The sequence below is a fragment of the Oncorhynchus nerka genome, linkage group LG7 (genome assembly GCF_034236695.1).
Source record: "Oncorhynchus nerka isolate Pitt River linkage group LG7, Oner_Uvic_2.0, whole genome shotgun sequence".
NCBI classification, from domain to species: domain Eukaryota; kingdom Metazoa; phylum Chordata; class Actinopteri; order Salmoniformes; family Salmonidae; genus Oncorhynchus; species Oncorhynchus nerka.
Genome location: NC_088402.1, coordinates 66,323,974 through 66,342,869, shown reverse-complemented (window position 1 = coordinate 66,342,869; position 18,896 = coordinate 66,323,974). Strand labels below are relative to the sequence as shown.

At 42.9% G+C, this 18,896-nt stretch overlaps 1 protein-coding gene across 4 annotated transcripts; it reads left to right on the top strand.

Annotated features, from left to right (window-relative positions):
* The first annotated feature begins 4,245 nt into the window (after positions 1-4,245).
* LOC115132220 (bile acid receptor-like) lies at positions 4,246-18,449 on the top strand. Of its 4 annotated transcripts, none has more exons than XR_003864042.2 (11): positions 4,246-4,349; positions 12,388-12,529; positions 14,278-14,643; positions 14,864-15,004; positions 15,701-15,831; positions 16,350-16,448; positions 16,563-16,662; positions 16,896-17,012; positions 17,169-17,252; positions 17,395-17,747; positions 17,969-18,449. XR_003864042.2 is itself a non-coding variant. In XM_029664620.2 (11 exons), exons 2-11 carry the CDS (start codon positions 12,433-12,435, stop codon positions 18,166-18,168), a joined length of 1,449 nt encoding a protein of 482 aa, XP_029520480.1. In that variant the 5' UTR covers positions 4,246-4,349; positions 12,388-12,432; the 3' UTR covers positions 18,169-18,449. The 4 variants fall into 4 exon arrangements, 3 of the variants coding, with proteins under 3 accessions (XP_029520480.1, XP_029520479.1, XP_029520481.1); XM_029664620.2 differs by having other exon boundaries at positions 17,634-17,747; XM_029664619.2 differs by having other exon boundaries at positions 17,634-17,747; positions 17,966-18,449.
* The last annotated feature ends 447 nt before the right edge of the window (positions 18,450-18,896 follow it).

The following is an 18,896-nucleotide window of genomic DNA, read 5'->3' as shown; positions in this document are numbered from 1 at the left end:
AAATGACTTATTTAATGCTTTAAAGTATTACTTAAGAAGTTTACACCACTGATGATGTTTACTCAGCTTCTTGATTTGCCACACCTGTCAGGTGGATGGATCATCTTGACAAAGGATCAAATGCTCACTACAGGGATGTAAACACATTTGTGCACAGAATTTGTGAGAAATATGCTTTTTGTGAGTATGGAAATTTTCTGGAATCTTTTATTTCAGCTCATGAAACATGGGACCAGCACTTTACATATTGCGTTTCTATTTTTGTTCAGTGTACTTTTTACACCCAAAAGTACTCATTACATTTTGAATGCTTATAAAGAGAACATCCCTATTCATCCATACTGCCTCTGGTCTGGTGGACTAACTAAACACATGCTTAGTTTGTAAATTATGTCTGAGTGTTGGAGTGTGCCCCTGCTTTGCCATCTGATTTACTTAATATAAGGAATTTGAAATGTTTTACTCAAGTAGTATTTTACTGGGTGACTTTCACTTTTACTTGAGTCTTTTTCTATTAAGGTATCTTAACTTTTACTCAAGTATGACAATTAGGTACTCTTTCCACCACTGTCCAAAACATGCATTTGTTTGCAACAAGCCACTAAAGTAATACTGCAAAAAAAATGTGGCAGAGCAATTAACAGAGCACTTAAGTGTTATGTTTGAGGCAAATCCAATACAACACATTACTGAATACCACTCTCCCAGTTTTCAAGCATGGTGGTGGCTGCATCATGTTATGGGTATGCATGTAATCGTTAAGCACTGGGGAGTTTTTCAGAATAAAAAAAGAAAGGAATGGAGCTAAGTACAGGCAAAATCCTAAAGGAAAACCTTGTTCAGTCTGCTTTCCACCAGACTCTGGGAGATGCATTTACCTTTCAGCAGGACAATACTCTAAATCACAACGCCAAATCTACACTGGAGTTGCTTACCAAGAAGACAGTGAATGTTCCTGAGTGGACAAGAAAATCTAGGGAAAGACCAGAAAAGGGTTGATCAACAACCAATTTGCCAGACCTTGAAGAATTTTTAAAAGAATAATGGGCAAATTTTGCACAATCCAGGAGTGGAAAGCTCTTAGAGACCTACCCCCAAAATACTCACTGCTGAAATCGCTGCCAAAGGTGCTTCTACAAAGTATTGACTCAGTAGTGTGACAACTTATGTAAATCAGATATTTCTGTATTTTATTTTTCATAAATTTGCAAAAAAAAAAAACTGTTTTCCCTTTGTCGTTATGGGATATTGTGTGTAGATTGATGAGGGGGGGAAATGATTGAATCCATTTAAGAATAAAGCTGTAACGCAACAAAATGTGGAAAGAGTCAAGAGGTCTGAATACTTTCAGAATGTACTGTATAGAGTTGGGCCAATGCAGTTTCTGTCTGAACGTTCCGAGAGCACCACTTTCTCCTCCATAGCCATTGCTAAGTGATAATTGACACTTCTGTGTTGCGCTGTTTATTTCTGATAGTTTTTAAAAACCTATGAAGGTGTCCATTGAAATCATATACAGTGCCTTGCAAAAGTATTCATCCCCCTTGGCGTTTTTCCTATTTTGTTGCATTACAACCTGTAATTTAAATTGATTTTTATTTGGATTTCATGTAATGGACATACACAAAATAGTCCAAATTGGTGAAGCCCCTAAATAAGATCTGGTGCAACCAATTACCTTCAGAAGTCACATAAATAGTTAAATAAAGTCCACCTGTGTGCAATCTAAGTGTCACATGATCTCAGTATATATACACCTGTTCTGAAAGGCCCCAAGGTCTGCAACACCACTAAGCAAGGGGCACCACCAAGCAAGCGACACCATGAAGACCAAGGAGCTCTCCAAACAGGTTAGGAACAATGTCTGGCGCAAACCCAACACCTCTCATCACCCTGAGAATGCCATCCCCACAGTGAAGCATGGTGGTGGCAGCATCATGCTGTGGGGATATTTTTCATCAGTAGGGACTGGGAAACTGGTCAGAATTGAAGGAATTGAAGGAATGATGGATGGAGCTAAATACAGGGAAATTCTTGAGGGAAACCTGTTTCAGTCTTCCAGAGATTTGAGACTGGGATGGAGGTTCACCTTCCAGCAGGACAATGACCGTAAGCATACTGCTAAAGCAACACTCGAGTGGTTTAAGCCCAGACCTCAATCCAATTGAGAATCTGTGGTATGACTTAAAGATTGCTGTACACCAGCGGAACCCTTCCAACTTGAAGGAGCTGGAGCAGTTTTGCCTTGAAGAATGGGCAAAAATCACAGTGGCTATATGTGCCAAGCTTATAGAGACACACCCCAAGAGACTTGCAACTGTAATTGCTTTAAAAGGTGGCTCTACAAAGTATTGACTTTGGGGGGTGAATGGTTATGCACGCTCAAGTTTTCTGTTTTTATGTCTGATTTCTTTTTTGTTTCACAATAAAAAAAAATTGCATCTTCAAAGTGGTAGGCATGTTGTGTAAATCAAATGATACAAACCCCCCAAAAATCAATTTTAATTCCAGGAGAAAGGCAACAAAATAGGAAAAATGCCAAGGGGGTGAATACTTTCGCAAGCCACTATATGGAAATTGTTGACACCACAACAAAGTAGAGACTTGGAAACACATTATCCAAAATGCTAATCAATAAAAATGTCTGTTAAATTCGCTGCTCTGTTTTGCTTGTTTACAGCGGGTCATTTCAGAGGGAACTGTCAGAGACAGTCTCGTATTGTTACATCACCAACATTTAGAGAATAAACGCACCAACATGGCCGAACTCTCTCTCAATATACAGTGGGGCAAAAAAGTATTTAGTCAGCCACCAATTGTGCAAGTTCTCCCACTTAAAAATATGAGGGAGGCTTTTTTGCCCCACTGTATATGGCTCTGGTATTATATATTTCACCATATTTATCCAACTGTAACCTTGACTTTATCCCATGTACACTCAACCTTAATTAATCATGTCACGTGCAGATCAAGCCCTCTTCCTGACCTCTGACCTTTCCACTCTACACTCTGGTAGACCCTGGGGGAGCCTGGTAGACCTGTCACTGGAGCTAAAGTTCCTGGAATACACAGCTATGCTGTTTTTCTTCATTAGTGGAGTTATTCTTATACTGTCATGTTAGCGAAGAAAACGAGCGATGGAATTCTGACCCCGGGAAACCCTTCACTCACTCACTCACTCACTGACTCACTCACTCACTCACTCACTCACTCACTCACTCTCTCACTCGCTCGCTCGCATGCACGCACGCGCACACACACACACACACACACACACACACACACACACACACACACACACACACACACACACGTTTTCCCTCTCACACACATACACACACATATAAGTGACATTGAGGGCCCACCCAGAGAGGAAGGAAAGGTCAGAACAAAACTATCACGATGGGTTCATTGAGAAGATGAACTGTGTGGGGGGCTGATATCGTACAGTGACATTGAGGGAGTAGGAGTATGTGTGTGTAGTCCTCGTCGGTTGTGAAACTGAGGTTGTGTTCCTAGGCAGTCCCAGTGCTTCTTACGGAGGGCAGCAGGAAGAGCCAGCGATAGCAGGCCATCATCCATCACCGGAATGAACAAGAAGCTGTTTATAAACACACAATGCTGGGAATGTCTTAATGAGCCTGCTCTCTCTCACTGCAGGGCCAGGGTCCACACCATCACATCCACTTTCCCCTCCGTTCTTCATTATGGTGCTCCACATACTTCATATACATCCCTCTATGCTCTCTAGTTTCACACAATGCAATTCATTGAGGGAGGTATCAATTACAACTTCAGATATCACCTCATGACGTAGGCCAAAGCAAGGTGTGCACACTCTCAGGAAAGATTTGTCAGTGTGATGATTTGACTTGAGCAATACTCTTTTGCCCATGTATCACTGCATAGTAATAGGTGTGTATATTTCTTTGCAGGCATTATTCATTTTAATAAATGACTGATCATGTTTGGGGAAAGAATCGCTTACATTACATTTCACAGTCAATAACCTTGTACACTATACAGACATCATACTTACTGTATTTACCTCTGCTAATCTACTCTGAGAACCCCTCTTCTTGAAAGAAATCCATGGAATTTAATACCCTAATCTACCTCATACGATGTTTCTGATATTGTGTCCTGTCTTTTGTTTGAGAGGGAAATCTCTTCTTTGTACTTGTGAGTGTGTGTATGCGCAAGTGTGTGTAGCGTGTGTGTGTGTGTGTACATGTTTGGCAAGTGTAGGGTGTCAGAGGCTGGACTGCAGTCAACATTACAAATGTAAGGGGAGGACAAATCAAGAGGCTATCAGAAGAGTCAACACACGAGAAAGAAGACCACCGCTGGTGAGTTCATATCACTATTTTTAATACATTTTACTGGATGAAGAGTAATAGCCTTATTTTAATATGAACCTTTATTCAAACTCTGCTATGGATTGTGTATTTGGAAATCTTAGTTTGACCATTATTGTCCCCAAAGCCACTAGAATGCGTCCTCTTGTTAATGTGAAGAAGCTCAGCAGTGTCCTACTTCTCTTGAGAAACTTGCTACCTGATAGATGAAGTGCTAAGGAGCCATAATGCATCTTGCTGCCTTACAGAGAGATATAGAAGTTTTAACAGTGTGCTTTGGAAGGGTAAACAATTAAGTCTACTGTTTTTAAAATGTAGTTTTATGCTTATTTTTACACATTAGTGATGCATGCAAGAAGTAACTGACATTGGACAGGTTAGAGAGGTTTGGTGGTTACACTTGGACTTTAAAAAATATCTTTGCCACCGTGTCAAGCCAGTGTTTTAACATGATTCTGTGTCCTTTCCGTCCTGACAACAGTAGCCTAACACATTTATCAAGGTTTTTAAGACCTGCTGTTACAAACAAGTAATGGATAACGAAAATATAGTTGTTAAGCTTGCATCTACAGTATGTAGTGGGGAAAACCAAAATCTTGATTCTGTGGATCCATTTGAGAGAGAAGCATTTTCTGAAACCTGCAGTTGTGTTAGCTCAAGTTTTCTAAAGCGACAACAGTGCCCTACATTAAGGTAAACTGTAATCAAATATTTTAATTGTGAATATTATGTTAGTAATTATGTTAGTAATACACACACGCGCACACACACACACACACACACACGCACACACACGCACACACACACACACACACACACACACACACACACACACGCACGCACACACACACACACACACACACACACACACACACACACACACACACACACACACACACACACACACACACACACACACACACACACACACACACACACACACACACACACACACACACACACACACACACACACACTGACCCCTCAAATGTAGCACTGGACTTTACCCACAAATCCATCTACTGGCCCTCCCTGCAAGGCCACTCTAATCTAACGTAAGTTTCCTGTAAACACAGTAAACACTGTGCTATCTGAATCAGGCTACCAGCAAACAGTGTGCAGCGATAAATAGAGAAGCAGGGGGACTTGCTGAATGAAAGAAAGAGCAATAGATTAATTGTGTGCTTACTGCCTTCAGTCCACATTTTTTGTGAATTAAGGGTAAATATTTGAAGCCCACCCTTACCCTACCCTCCTCCTTCTTCTCCTCCTTCACCTCCGCATCCTACTCCTCCTCCAAAAAGCTTCCCTTGGGGATGTGCAACATGCTCAGGCCCTTGTCCAACAAAGTGACAACTAGGCCAGACTAGGAGATCCATGTCCACATGTATACACTCCAATAAATTGTCCCCATCACTAAATATGATGGGAAAAAGGAATGAATGTGCATGCAGTCCTTCCCTCCGTTATCCTGCAGTGTGAGGGATATCAAGGGCTTGTTTTGCCGGATATGTGAGGACATGACTAATGTAACAATACAAATGACAGAGGAACATAACAACAGAAGTCTTTCCTGGGATTTGTTCATTTACTTTTACAATGACCAAGAGGGATCAGATAAATGTAATAATGTAATAATTGGGATTTCTCTACATTGGGGACCTTAGTCAGTTTTTCCTAGGTATCAGATGAAGTGATATTAGATGGATCCAAAGTTGACACAATGTTAATGTGATGTTGCTTTATTGGGAGCTATGGAGAGAAATTGCGAGTTACTGTAACAGAGACGGTCTGTTTTTCTGCGCATCATCAAAGCTTTTATACATAAATGTTTTTGAATCATCCAGAATCCACCAATAGTCAGGTTTTCACCCATTTCTCCAAACTCTACAGTATGGACCTGTTTAGAGCCTCCTCCTCTGTTGATTGCTCGTTCACCTCATCCTCTCAATATCTTTCACTTTACAGGAGACCTGTAGTTTCCCACCAAGGATTTAAATTCCTCCAGTGTCATGTTTGATGCACAACATAGTGTGGCATGTTCATCAAAATCCAAAATGATTTAGACCACTTCCCAACCTGGAGTTGCCACCTCTTTCCAGACAGCCCTCATTGAAGGTTCAGTTCATTGGGAATTATGAGTTTGGCACAGTTACAGAACACTGGAAACCATTAGTGAACAGAGGACTGCATTCCTGAGCATGAGTTAGTGAAACATACAGGTTTCGGATCTTTTTTTGTTTTGTTTTTCTCCCCAATTTCGTGGTATCCAATTGTTGTAGTAGCTACTATCTTGTCTCATCGCTACAACTCCCGTACGGGCTCGGGAGAGACGAAGGTTGAAAGTCATGCGTCCTCCGATACACAACCCAACCAGCCGTACTGCTTCTTAACACAGCGCGCATCCAACCCGGAAGCCAGCCGCACCAATGTGTCGGAGGGTACACCGTGCACCTGGCAACCTTGGTTAGCGTGCACTGCGCCCGGCCCGCCACAGGAGTCGCTGGTGCGCGATGAGACAAGGACATCCCTACCGACCAAGCCCTCCCTAACCCGGACGACGCTAGGCCAATTGTGCGTCGCCCCACGGACCTCCCGGTCGCGGCCGGTTACGACAGAGCCTGGGCGTGAACCCAGGGACTCTGATGGCACAGCTGGCGCTGCAGTACAGCGCCCTTAACCACTGCGCCACCCGGGAGGGTGTCGGATCTTAATTTGACCCGTTTTGTCGCAGGAGTAAAATAGTCCTGCAGCAGGAAGAGCAGCAGGGTTTGATGATAAAAAGTGATAATTTCTAAAACAAAATTATTTTTGATAGGCTACAGTAAACTATAGTCCAGGATACACTTGTACTTCATAGTGGAGACTAATATCAATCTTGTGTTATTACGCTACACTGAACAAAAATAGAAACGCAACTTACAACAATTTAAAATATTTTTACTGAGTTACAGTTCATATAAGGAAAATAGTCAATTTAAATAAATAAATTAGGCCCTAATCTATGGATTTACTAGGAATACAGGTATGCATATGTTGGTTATAGATACAGTTGATACACCTTAGCTAAATATATTTAAACTAAGTTTTTCACAATTCCTGACATTTAATCCTGGTAAAAATTCCCTGTCTTAGGTCAGTTAGGATCACCACTTTTTTTAAGAATGTGAAATATCAGAATAATAGTAGAGAGAATGATTTATTTTTGCTTACATTTTTTATTTCTTTCATCACATTCCCAGTGGGTCAGAAGTTCACATACACAGGCCTCCCGGGTGGCGCAGTGGTTAAGGGCGCTGTACTGCAGCGCCAGCTGTGCCATCAGAGTCCCTGGGTTCCCGCCCAGGCTCTGTCGTAACCGGCTCGTCCGGGTTAGGGAGGGCTTGGTCGGTAGGGATGTCCTTTGTCTCATCGCGCACCAGCGACTCCTGTAGCGGGCCGGGCGCAGTGCGCGCTAACCAAGGTTGCCGGGTGCACGGTGTAGCCTCCGACACATTGGTGCGGCTGGCTTCCGGGTTGGATGCACACTGTGTTAAGAAGCAGTACTGCTGGTTGGGTTGTGTATCGGAGGACGCATGACATTCAACCTTCGTTGTAGCGATGAGACAAGATAGTAGCTACTACAATAATTGGATACCACGAAAACATTTTCGTGGTATCCATTTTTTCGTGATACCACGAAAAAGGGGTAAAAAAATTCAAAAAATAAAATAAAATAAAATAAACTCAATTAGTATTTGGCAGCATTGCCTTTAAATTGTTGAACTTGGGTCAAACATTTCAGGTAGCCTTCCACAACCTTCCCACAATAAGTTGGGTGAATTTTGGCCCATTCCTCCTGACAGAGCTGGTGTAACTGAATCAGGTTTGTAGGCCTCCTTGCTCGCACATGCTTTTTCAGTTCTGCCCACAAATTTTCTATAGGATTGAGGTCAGGGCTTTGTGATGGCCACTCCAATACCTTGACTTTGTTGTCCTTAAGCCATTTTGCCATAACTTCGGAAGTATGCTTGGGGTCATTGTCCATTTGGAAGACCCATTTGCGACTAAGCTTTAACTTCCTGACTGATGTCTTGAGATGTTGCTTCAATATATCCACATAATTCTCCTTCCTCATGATGTCATCTATTTTGTGAAGTGCACCAGTCCCTCCTGCAGCAAAGCACCCCCACAATTTCTTTTGATTTTCCCATGATGTCAAGCAAAGAGGCACTGAGTTTGAAGGTAGGCATTGAAATACATCCACAGGTACACTTCCAATTGACTCAAATTATGTCAATTAGCCTATCAGAAGCTTCTAAAGCCATGTCATAATTTTCTGGAATTTTCCAAGCTGTTTAAAGGCACTGTCAACTTAGTGTATGTAAACTTCTGACCCACTGGAACTGTGATACAGGAAATTATAAGTGAAATAATCTGTCTGTAAACAATTGTTGGAAAAATGACTTGTGTCATGCATAAAGTAGATGTCCTAACTGACTTGCCAAAACTATAGTTTGTTAACAAGAAATTTGTGGAGTGGTTGAAAAAATAGTTTTAATGACTCCAACATAAGTGTATGTAAACTTCCAACTTCAACTGTACCTTACAAAACAAGTAGGGGCGTGGATTAGAAAACCAGTCAGTATCTGGTGTGGCCATCATTTCCCTCATGCAGCGCGACACATCTCCTTGTTGGATATTTGGGTAAACTGGAACACGCTGTCGTACAAGGCGATCCAAAGCATCCCAAACATGCTCAGTGGGTGACAATATCTGATGAGTATGCAGCAGATATCAGCTTCCAGGGATTGTGTACAGATGCTTGCGACATGGGGCCGTGCATTATCATGCTGAAACATGAGTTGATGGCGGCAGATGAATGGCATGACAATGGGCCTCAGGATCTCGTCACGGTATCTGTGTGTATTTAAATTGCCATAGATAAATTGCAATTGTGTTCGTTGTCTGTAGTTTATGCCTGACCATACCATAACCCCACTGCCACCATGGGGCACTCTGTTCACAACGTTGACATCAGCAAACCACTCGCCCACACTACGCCATCTGCCTGGTACAGTTTTGACCGGGATTCATCCGTGAAAAGCACACTTCTCCTGCGTGCCAGTGGCCATCGAAGGTGAGCATTTGCCGACTGAAGTCGGTTACGAGGCCGAACTGCAGTCAGGTGAAACCCTGGTGAGGACGTAGAGTATGCAGATGAGCTTCCCTGAGATGGCGGTTTGACGGTTTGTGCAGAAATTCTTCTGGCTGGTCTCAGACTCTCCCGCAGGTGAAGAAGCAGGATGTGGAGGTCCAGGGCTGGCGTGGTTACATGTGGTCTGCGGATGTGAAATTAACATTAAATTCTCTGGCAACCTCTCTGGTGGACATTCTTGCAGTCAACATACCAATTCCACTCTCCTCAAAACTTGAGACATCTGTGGCATTGTGTTGTGTGACAAAACTGTACATTTTAGAGTGGTCTTTTATTGTCCCCAGCACAAGGTGCACCTGTGTAATGATCATGCTGTTCAATCAGATCCTTGATATGCCATACCAGTCAGGTGGATGGATTGTCCTGGCAAAGGAGAAATGCTCACTATATATATAAACAAATTTGTGCACAACATTTGAGAGAAATAAGCTTTTGTGTGTATGGAACATTTCAGGGATTTTATATTTCAGAACTTTACATGTTCGTAAAATGTTTTGTTCAGTATATGTAAAACAATGATTGTTGATATGTAGGGCTGCATTTCAGATACATTTTTGTACTTTTGAATGTCTCAGTAGTACCTACAGTAGTAGGACATTTATTCTGTCTGGTGCTTTAGCGTTTGAATTAGCGAAAGAGAAAGAGAACTGCGGGATTTCAATTAATTTATGTAAATCACAAGGCTCATTTGAATGTCCTGCAACGCAGGAAAATTTGCAGCGGGAACAGAGTGATCAAATTAAGATACTATATCTGTAACTAATTAGTCACCAAACTATTATTACTTTTATCACTTCATGTTATGCGTGTGTGTATATACTGTATGCATCCAACGTATGGTGTACCTTCTCATTTGCACTGCTTGCTCAGCACAGATGCTCAACACGTGGGATAGATAAAGTCTAATTAAATGAAATTCTGCTTGTTGCTCGGCTTGGTTCACGCACAAGTCAGTGTAATGAGACAGTTGAGGAATGCGGTGAGGGTGGGAAGGACACCATAAGTTCTCTAGAATCAAGCTGCATGTCAAACCCAATCAGGGAGAGGTAAGGGCAAATCTAGGGTCTCTCTCTCATCAGGGCTCAACTCGACCCAGTCAACTCTGGAGGGGCATCCAAGCCCCAAACTCTAAATCTGCCCGGCGTCAAATATTAACCGCAATACAAACAAAGCAGTGGCATAAATGCCCTGGGGGCTCCAAAGCTTCATTAAATAGTACCCGCAAACACCAGTCTCAATGTCAACAGTAAAGAGGCAACTCCGGGATGCTGGCCTTCTAGGCAGAGTTCCTCTGTCCAGTGTCTGTGTTGTTTTTCCCATCTTAATCTTTTATTTCTATTGGCCAGTCTGAGATATGGCTTTTTCTTTGCAACTTTGCCTAGATGGCCAGCATCCCGGAGTCACCCCGTTGAAGTTGAGACTGGTGTTTTTTGCGGGTACTATTTAATGAAGCTGCCAGTTGAGGACTTGTGAGGCATCTGTTTGTCAAACTAGACACTCTAATGTACTTGTCCTCTTGCTCAGTTGTGTACCGGGGCCTCCCACTCCTCTTTCTATTCTGGTTAGCACCAGTTTGCACTGTTCTGTGAAAGGAGTAGTACACAGCGTTGTACGAGATTTTCAGTTTTTGGCATTTTCTTGCATGGAATAGCCTTCATTTCCCAGAACAAGAATAGACTGATGAGTCTTTGTTTCTGGCCACTTTGAGCCTGTAATCGAACCCACAAATGCTGATGCTCCAGATATTCAACTAGTCTAAAGAAGGCCAGTGTGCTAACATATTACAAAAGGAGTTTCTAATGAATAGTTAGCCTTTTAAAATTATAAACTTGGATTAGCTAACACAACGTGCCATTGGAACAAAGGAATGATGGTTGCTGATAATTGGCCTCAGTACGCCTATGTAGATGTTCCATAAAAAAATCTGCCGTTTCCAGCTACAATAGTCATTTACAACATTAACAATGTCTGCACTGTATTTCTGATCAATTTGATGTTATTTTAATGGACATCAAATGTGCTTTTCTTTCAAAAACAAGGACATTTCTAAGTGACTCCAAACTTTTGAACAGTAGTGTATATACACATGCTCACACATATATTAATACACATACACTCTTACAAACAAACATGCATAAGCCCGCGTGTGCACACCCACACACACACTACCCACCCAGGGAGAGTAACTACAGCATAGTAATAGTATACTGTGTAGTGTAGATGGGGAAGAGTATTAAAGTTATCAGGATGTTTATGGAAAATAGAAGAAATATTACAAAGATTGACCACTGGTCATGTCAAGTTTTGTTGGTACAGAGACAAAATAGCAGTTACCAGCTACAGCTAAATCATTGATCCAACTCTGTGATCTCCTCTCCCATGACACACAAACACTCAGGTCGGTGATTATTGGGTCCCTGTTGCTCCATGGTAGGGTGGGATCCACCACCCAGGCCAAACCTAAGCTCCCCACCAGGGACAGGCCCCCATCTGACAGGACCTCTCTCTTCCTTCTGAACATTCAGCCAGGGCAGCTGTTTGGACATGAGTCCCATCTCTCTCTTCTTCTCACACTCTCATCGCTGTCCCTTGTCTCCCCGTGATGCCTCTCAGAGGAGCAGAGATCCATCACACTGCCACAGACTTCAGCTGCACGCCTCCACAGTGGACAACAGTAACCTTTAGTTTTGCATCATAGAGGGTAGTTTAAAATAGGCAATGATATCACAGCTAGGAGACTGAGGAGACCTGTCGTCAGCGTGGATATAAAATAATGTTTGGAGAGTTGCAGATTCCTCAGATGTGTGGTTCCCTGTGTGTGTGTGTCAATAGATTAAGCGGGTGTTCCTAAGGACTGACTGTGGATCAGCTGTCCAGATGAGAGAGTGGAGTGAGTCGGAGATGACCATGTCTGCCGGTGGTTACCTCTCTGCCTTTGATGGATACGGCATCTCCGAGCCTCTGCAGTACTACGGTGAGCGACTCTTTTGATCTGGGCTGGCTGCAATTATATGAAAATGATCTAGTCAGATTTTTTAGGGGTTATAAATTGTCTGCAATACTATGATATGTTGATCCAAACACAATTTATCTTGATACATACCCTGCAATTGTATGGTGATGACCTAATTGAATCAAAATGTCATGATTAGACATTTATATTCCACATGTTTATGCTTGCTATGTTCTGCTTTAGTTTGTGTGTTGCTTTTTTGTTCAAATGTTTAGTGCCATATGGCCTGCAGATTAGAAAGGGAGACTTGTAGGGATACATAATGTGGGTCTAACCTTATACATTTAGAAAATAACTGTCTTTATTTGTATTTTTTCCAATACACAGGATGTTAGCTAACAAAAAAATGTCATTGGAAAGAGGGGCTATTTATAATGGTTGCAGTGGAGAGTTATGGCCTAATCCGAACTATGGGGCTTCTTTCTTCACATTGTTGTCTTCTCCTCTCCTAGCTGGATGGATGGATATGACAAGCTACATGATGGGGGGTAGTGTTAGTGTGCGTGGGAAGGAGGGAGGCCCGGGTGTTTACACAGTGCTGAAACGGTTTACAAACAGAGCTCACCACAGCGTTGTCACACAAGCACAAGCTCAGTATTGGCCTCCATTCTCACCAGGACAGGAAACATCTGGGAGACACAGAGGAGAGACGGAATGAGTTAGGAGAGAGAGAGAGAGAGAGAGAGAGAGAGAGAGAGAGAGAGAGAGAGAGAGAGAAGGGGGGGGGGAATGGACAGATGGGAGGAAGGCTAGAGAGTCAAGGTTCTAGAAGAGGGGTGAGGAAGGTTGTGGTTGTGGTTGAGGATGGGGTGAGTTTTGGCATTCAGAAATTAGGGGTCAGAGGTTGGACTCTATAAGTCACTGTGGTATTCAGTCCATGTCAGGGCATCAGAGTTGTGGACAAATATCCATGCTTATATGGTAAGAAGACACTCGAAGTGCGCCTGAGTACAATGTAATGTGTACAACCCCTAGTATTGATGCATTTTAAGAAAGAATGGAACTTCTAGTCATTGTTGGTCATAATCATTCAATTGGTTGTGTTTAAAAGAAGAAACCTCTCACTATTTCAGTTATTTTCTGAACTAATAAAACGCCAAGAGACTCAGGTTATGGAAGAGGATCTTCCTGATCAGAGTGACTGATTTAGGGCTGATCTGTGACCAGCTCTTCTCCTTATAATGCAGATGTGCTTCAGAAGAGCTGCCAGGGGACACATGTTCCCTCTGTGGAAGTGGGGCTTGAAGTTACAAAATGTTCACAGCTCCACCGGCCACCCCGATACGCTCACAAAACATTCAGTCAAACACCAATCTACACGGCCATAAAACACTGAATAAAACTCTATAAAAAATATCAAATTCATAAACAACACTGTAACCTCTCAGCTGCATCCTGTTTCCACAGTCCAAACTGGTTCACAAGGTCTTGCTGTGATGTTTTTTTATTACGCCCCACAGGACAAATAAAAGACACGTAAGATTGTGGACAAGGAACACATTCTTGTGATGTACTTTGACTTAAAAACAAGTTTGACAGTAATAATGGCTCTGGTAGAAAAATGAATTTATTCAGTAATATGTGCCGGTGGACCCTCTAGGTTAGCCACTAGACGTTCCCAAATCCACTCCTGTGGTGCACGTAAACTTAACCGGAGTGACCAGGACAAAAACACTTCATTCATTTTGTGTTGTTATCCCATCACACAGATGTGCTAGGGGACCCTTTGGGCTACTCTTTCCAGGAGCCAGACCTACAGGGCCTAGCCTTCAGCCAACAGCAGTACAGCCCCGTCAACCTGCAATTCTCTGTCTACGAACCACCGTCCTCCCAGCCGTGCCACCCACCCTACACCCACCCCTACAGCCCCCACTTCCTGGAGGCTCCCTGCGAGCCCAGCCCAGAGCCCCAGTGTGGAGGCCTGGGGAAGGTGGGTGGTGGAGGTCTGCCCCTGGTCAAGAGGACCAGGCTGGGCCCTGGAGGGTGGGTGAGGGGCCTGGATGAGCTTTGTGTGGTGTGTGGAGACAAAGCCTCTGGCTACCATTACAATGCCCTCACCTGTGAAGGCTGCAAAGGTAGGAGAGCCAGTGTTTTAATCAAAGTTTACAACAATATTTGGGAGGGTCAATCTGAATTTTTTGTCACAGAGCCTGCTACTTCTGATTCTGTCTGAATATGTGTTTATAATTTGAATGGGAAACTTTATCTGGATTAACTTTATCTGGACCCCAACTAGAGGTGGTTGCTACTCCAACCCATGTCATAATCTGTCATTACTGTACTCCTGTGCTTCAGGTTTTTTCCGAAGGAGTGTGACAAAGAAAGCAGTGTACCGGTGTAAAAGTGGCGGAGGCTGTGAGATGGACATGTACATGCGGAGGAAGTGCCAGGACTGCCGCCTGCGTAAATGTCGTGCTGTGGGCATGCTAGACGAATGTGAGTGGAACATACTATAACAAAATGCCTGTAGGTATCAGAACTCAGGATAAGACCCAGATGCAGACAGTTTGAATCACAGATGTATATTAAAAAAACAGGGGGCAGGCGGACGACAGGTCAAGTACAGGCAGAGGTCGGTAATCCAGGGCAGAGTCAGTAAGGTACAGAGCGGCGGTCAGGGCAGGCAGGGTCAGGGCAGGCAGGGTCAGGGCAGACGGGGTCAGGGCAGGCAGAGTGGTCAAAAGAGAACCAGGAGTACGGGAAAACACGCTGGTAGGCTTGACGACGCAAGACGAACTGGCAACAGGCAAACAGAAAACACAGGCATAAATGCACAGGGGATAATGGGGAAAATGGGCAACACCTGGAGGGGGGTGGAGACAAGCACAAGACAGGTGAAACAGATCAAGGTGTGACAGTAGGTATATTTGAACTATTTTGAACTGAATGTGATGTGAATAACGACAAAGTCCGATAGCAATAAGATCAAGAATCGTGACCAGTGACCATATATCCAATTTAAAGTCAGGCAGACTTAAACATATTTCATTGCTAAGACAACCAAAATACCTTGGACATGGATCCCTTGCAAAAATGTTTTATATCTCAATACATCTCCCCCAGTTAAATAAAGGACAAATAAAAGAAAGATAATTGCCTATGTGAGTCTGACAGAGGCAGCTGTGTTGCCAGGTCTGCTGACGGAGGTGCAGTGCCAGTCAAAGAGGCTGAGGAAGGGAGCCAAGCACAGAGGTGGAGGGCCTGAGGAGGAGGAGAACATGGAGAGCAGGAGCGTCAGCTCCACCAACAGGCTGCTAGGACATGTACATCCCTTTCTTCTCTCCTCCATTCAAACTTTCTCATCTAGTTTTCTAACCTTAAGTGTTTTGGTTAACTTTCTTGAATATTATAAATGGGGAAGACATTGTAGCTTGTTGTTTTTGAAAGATACCCCAAGATCATATTATTTGTCCAAAGCAAATATCCAAGTGTCTAAATAGTTACAGACCTTTGGATGATCATCTTGTAGAATGGATTGCACCACTGGAGTACCCGGGTCTCTTCCTCAGACCCCAAGTTAACTTACTTTGGTTCATAAGTGGCCCTCTCCCATATGACTTTCTTGGACTTCCAGTTTAAGTTCTTGGACCAATCAGATAATTTCATAGGCCAATGCATATGTCTTTGGAATGCTCCATCAGTAGCCTGAAACACTTGTGAATGATTTCTTATGTGGGCGTCCTGTAGTACGAACCCTGCTTATACTCCAAGTCTGTTTCAGAATGATAATTTCACTCAGCAATCAACTGATCTGTTGGTGATGCATTTCCTTCCTTGACAGGTGGTGTCTGCAAATCTGTCAAGAGAACAGAATCATGTGCTGGACAGGATAGTGGAGGCTCTTCGGCAGTACAGGGCGCAGTACACTGTACACTGTAGGGTGGGTTGCTGATTAGAATAGTAATTCTGTTGTCCATGGATTGAGATTTGAAAGATGTGTTGTCATTTTCCTTCCCATCTCATTGAGAGCTTATTCAGGCAGTTTTTTCTGCAGGTGTTTGAGTGGACTTGTACAGAGGATGGTGGAGACAGACTAATGGACGTGGCCTCCCCTCCCTCTCAGAGGCTGCTGCAGTTTGCCAAGAGTGTACCTGGTGAGTTGGGCCTCCTCTCGTACATCAGCTTCCTCTCCTTTCTTGTTTCTGCACTGATATGAAAGAACGAAACAGGTCAAATGGAAAGCAAATGCCTGGTAAGCATACATCATTTTGCTTTCAGCTACCATATGTTTTCAGATTTTTAAAATGTATTTCTCTCTCTGTGGCCCCTTCTGCTTCTGGATGACCTCCTGCAGTATTAACTAATCTAGCGTCTGGTGTCCGTGTAGGCTTTGAGCTCCTGAACTGCTCGGACCAGAGCACCCTCCTCTCTAGTTCCTCTGTGGAAGTCATGTTTCTGCTCTCAGCGCAGCAGTTCACCCAAAACCCGGCAGCCTGTAGTCCAGGTACTGACACCACTACACCACCATGAGGATTATGGGTGTCAGAGTCATTTGGCCTGGCTCCATTTCAGCATACCGAAGAGGTAGATGATAGGGATGAAAATGGAACCAAGACAATTATGACATAGAGCTAATCGTCCCCCCCCCTTATTTTACAAGCACTACAGCCTTTCAACATCTCATCTCATCATTGTCTGAAAATGAAGGAAAACATTCATAGTGGGACTGGCCCTGTAAACTCAGGTAAGGCACACTGTCCTTATTAGATACAGTATATCCACCACCATAGTATCCCATCTTACGAGCTTTATTTGCAATACTATTTGAAGAGAGGTTCAACGGATAAGGTCATTTTTTTAATGTTTTAGCTTATTTTCCACTACAGGCAAAAAATATGCTAGCCCGGAGAATCTGGACATTGCTAAATAACCAGCTAAACCACTTATTAAAAACTGTTTGGATGAAACCAAAACACGTAAGTCGAAAATATGCTAAAACTTCAAAATAGTGAACTAAAACCTTCAAAGAAGTTAGAATGAAGTGTTGCAATGGGGCAAAAAAGGAAATTATGTGTTTTTACTCTATGCTTCAATTGTGTGTCTTAGCTTGTGTGTCTGTGTGCAGGAATCAATGAGGACCTGCTCGGGCCGGTGATCAACTTCTTCCACAGCATGGCAGCATTGGGGGTGACCGAGGCTGAATATGCCCTGCTCACTGCTACAGTACTGCTATGCTCAGGTGACTGGCTCTCTATTCCTGACACATGACTGTATGAAAAGCTAAATGTATTTATTAATACCTTTTTAATACACAACACAGTACGTTTTTATGAATAAAGACACACTTTTTATTGACTTATCATTTTCCTCCAAGAGTGTCTGAATATCTCCTCTAGCTTGCCCAGATAGTGATGACAAACTCATATATGTCGTTCTGTCATCTACTGTATATGTTAGCAGACGAAGCGTCGCTGCGGGCGGTTACGTGTGTGGAAAGCTTACAGGAGCTGATCCTGGAGCTGCTGTCCAGGGTGTGCGGAGCCTGGTGTGGAGCCCAGGGCCCTCAGGGAGCCCAGCGCTTCGCGCGCCTGTTGGGGAGACTTACGGAGCTGCGCACGCTACAACACAACCATCTCACCCTGCTCCGACAACAGCCCTGAGACAGACATTGAGCACGGAGAGACAGGGATACAAATAGTTTAAATAAGGACTTAGTTTAATAGTTTAAATAAAGACTTAATTTTGTATGTTTTCTCGAATTTGTACCCAAAAAATGTAAGTAACACAATTGGCCATTTATGATTATGCGGTTTATCATGAAAATACCATTCTTTTGAGTGACTGGTTTTACTGTAAAGTTTAAAGTCAATGACCAGTATTAAACCAATATGAGTTTTGTTATATGGAGTATACAGATGTATTAAAAAAGAATTTTATCATACCTTGGCAGTCATCGTGTTTGTGTCAACTCGTTTCCAGGATGAAAATGAATCAACCACCTGGCCATAACACCGCTCTGGTAGATCTGTTATACCTTGTTCTCTTGGAGTTTAAAGGGATAGTTACCAAAAAATATGAATATGAATGATTTTACACTTACCTAGGATGTTGTCGGTCGACAGTAGTAGCTTGGCAGTTTAGTGCAAAACAGTTTATTGATATCAATTGTGTCTAACATCAGAAAACATGGCAATACACCTTACAGATACCTCAGTCGTCCAACTTCTATTGCAACCACATCACTCCCACTCTGTGATAAAGGGAATTATTTCTCATGGTTGTTGAATTTATTTTCTTCAGACTGCTTTAATAAGTGCTCCACAAAGCAGGGAGAATTCCTATTTGCTACTTTCAAAAACGAAATCACTCTTAAAACATTATATGTGGA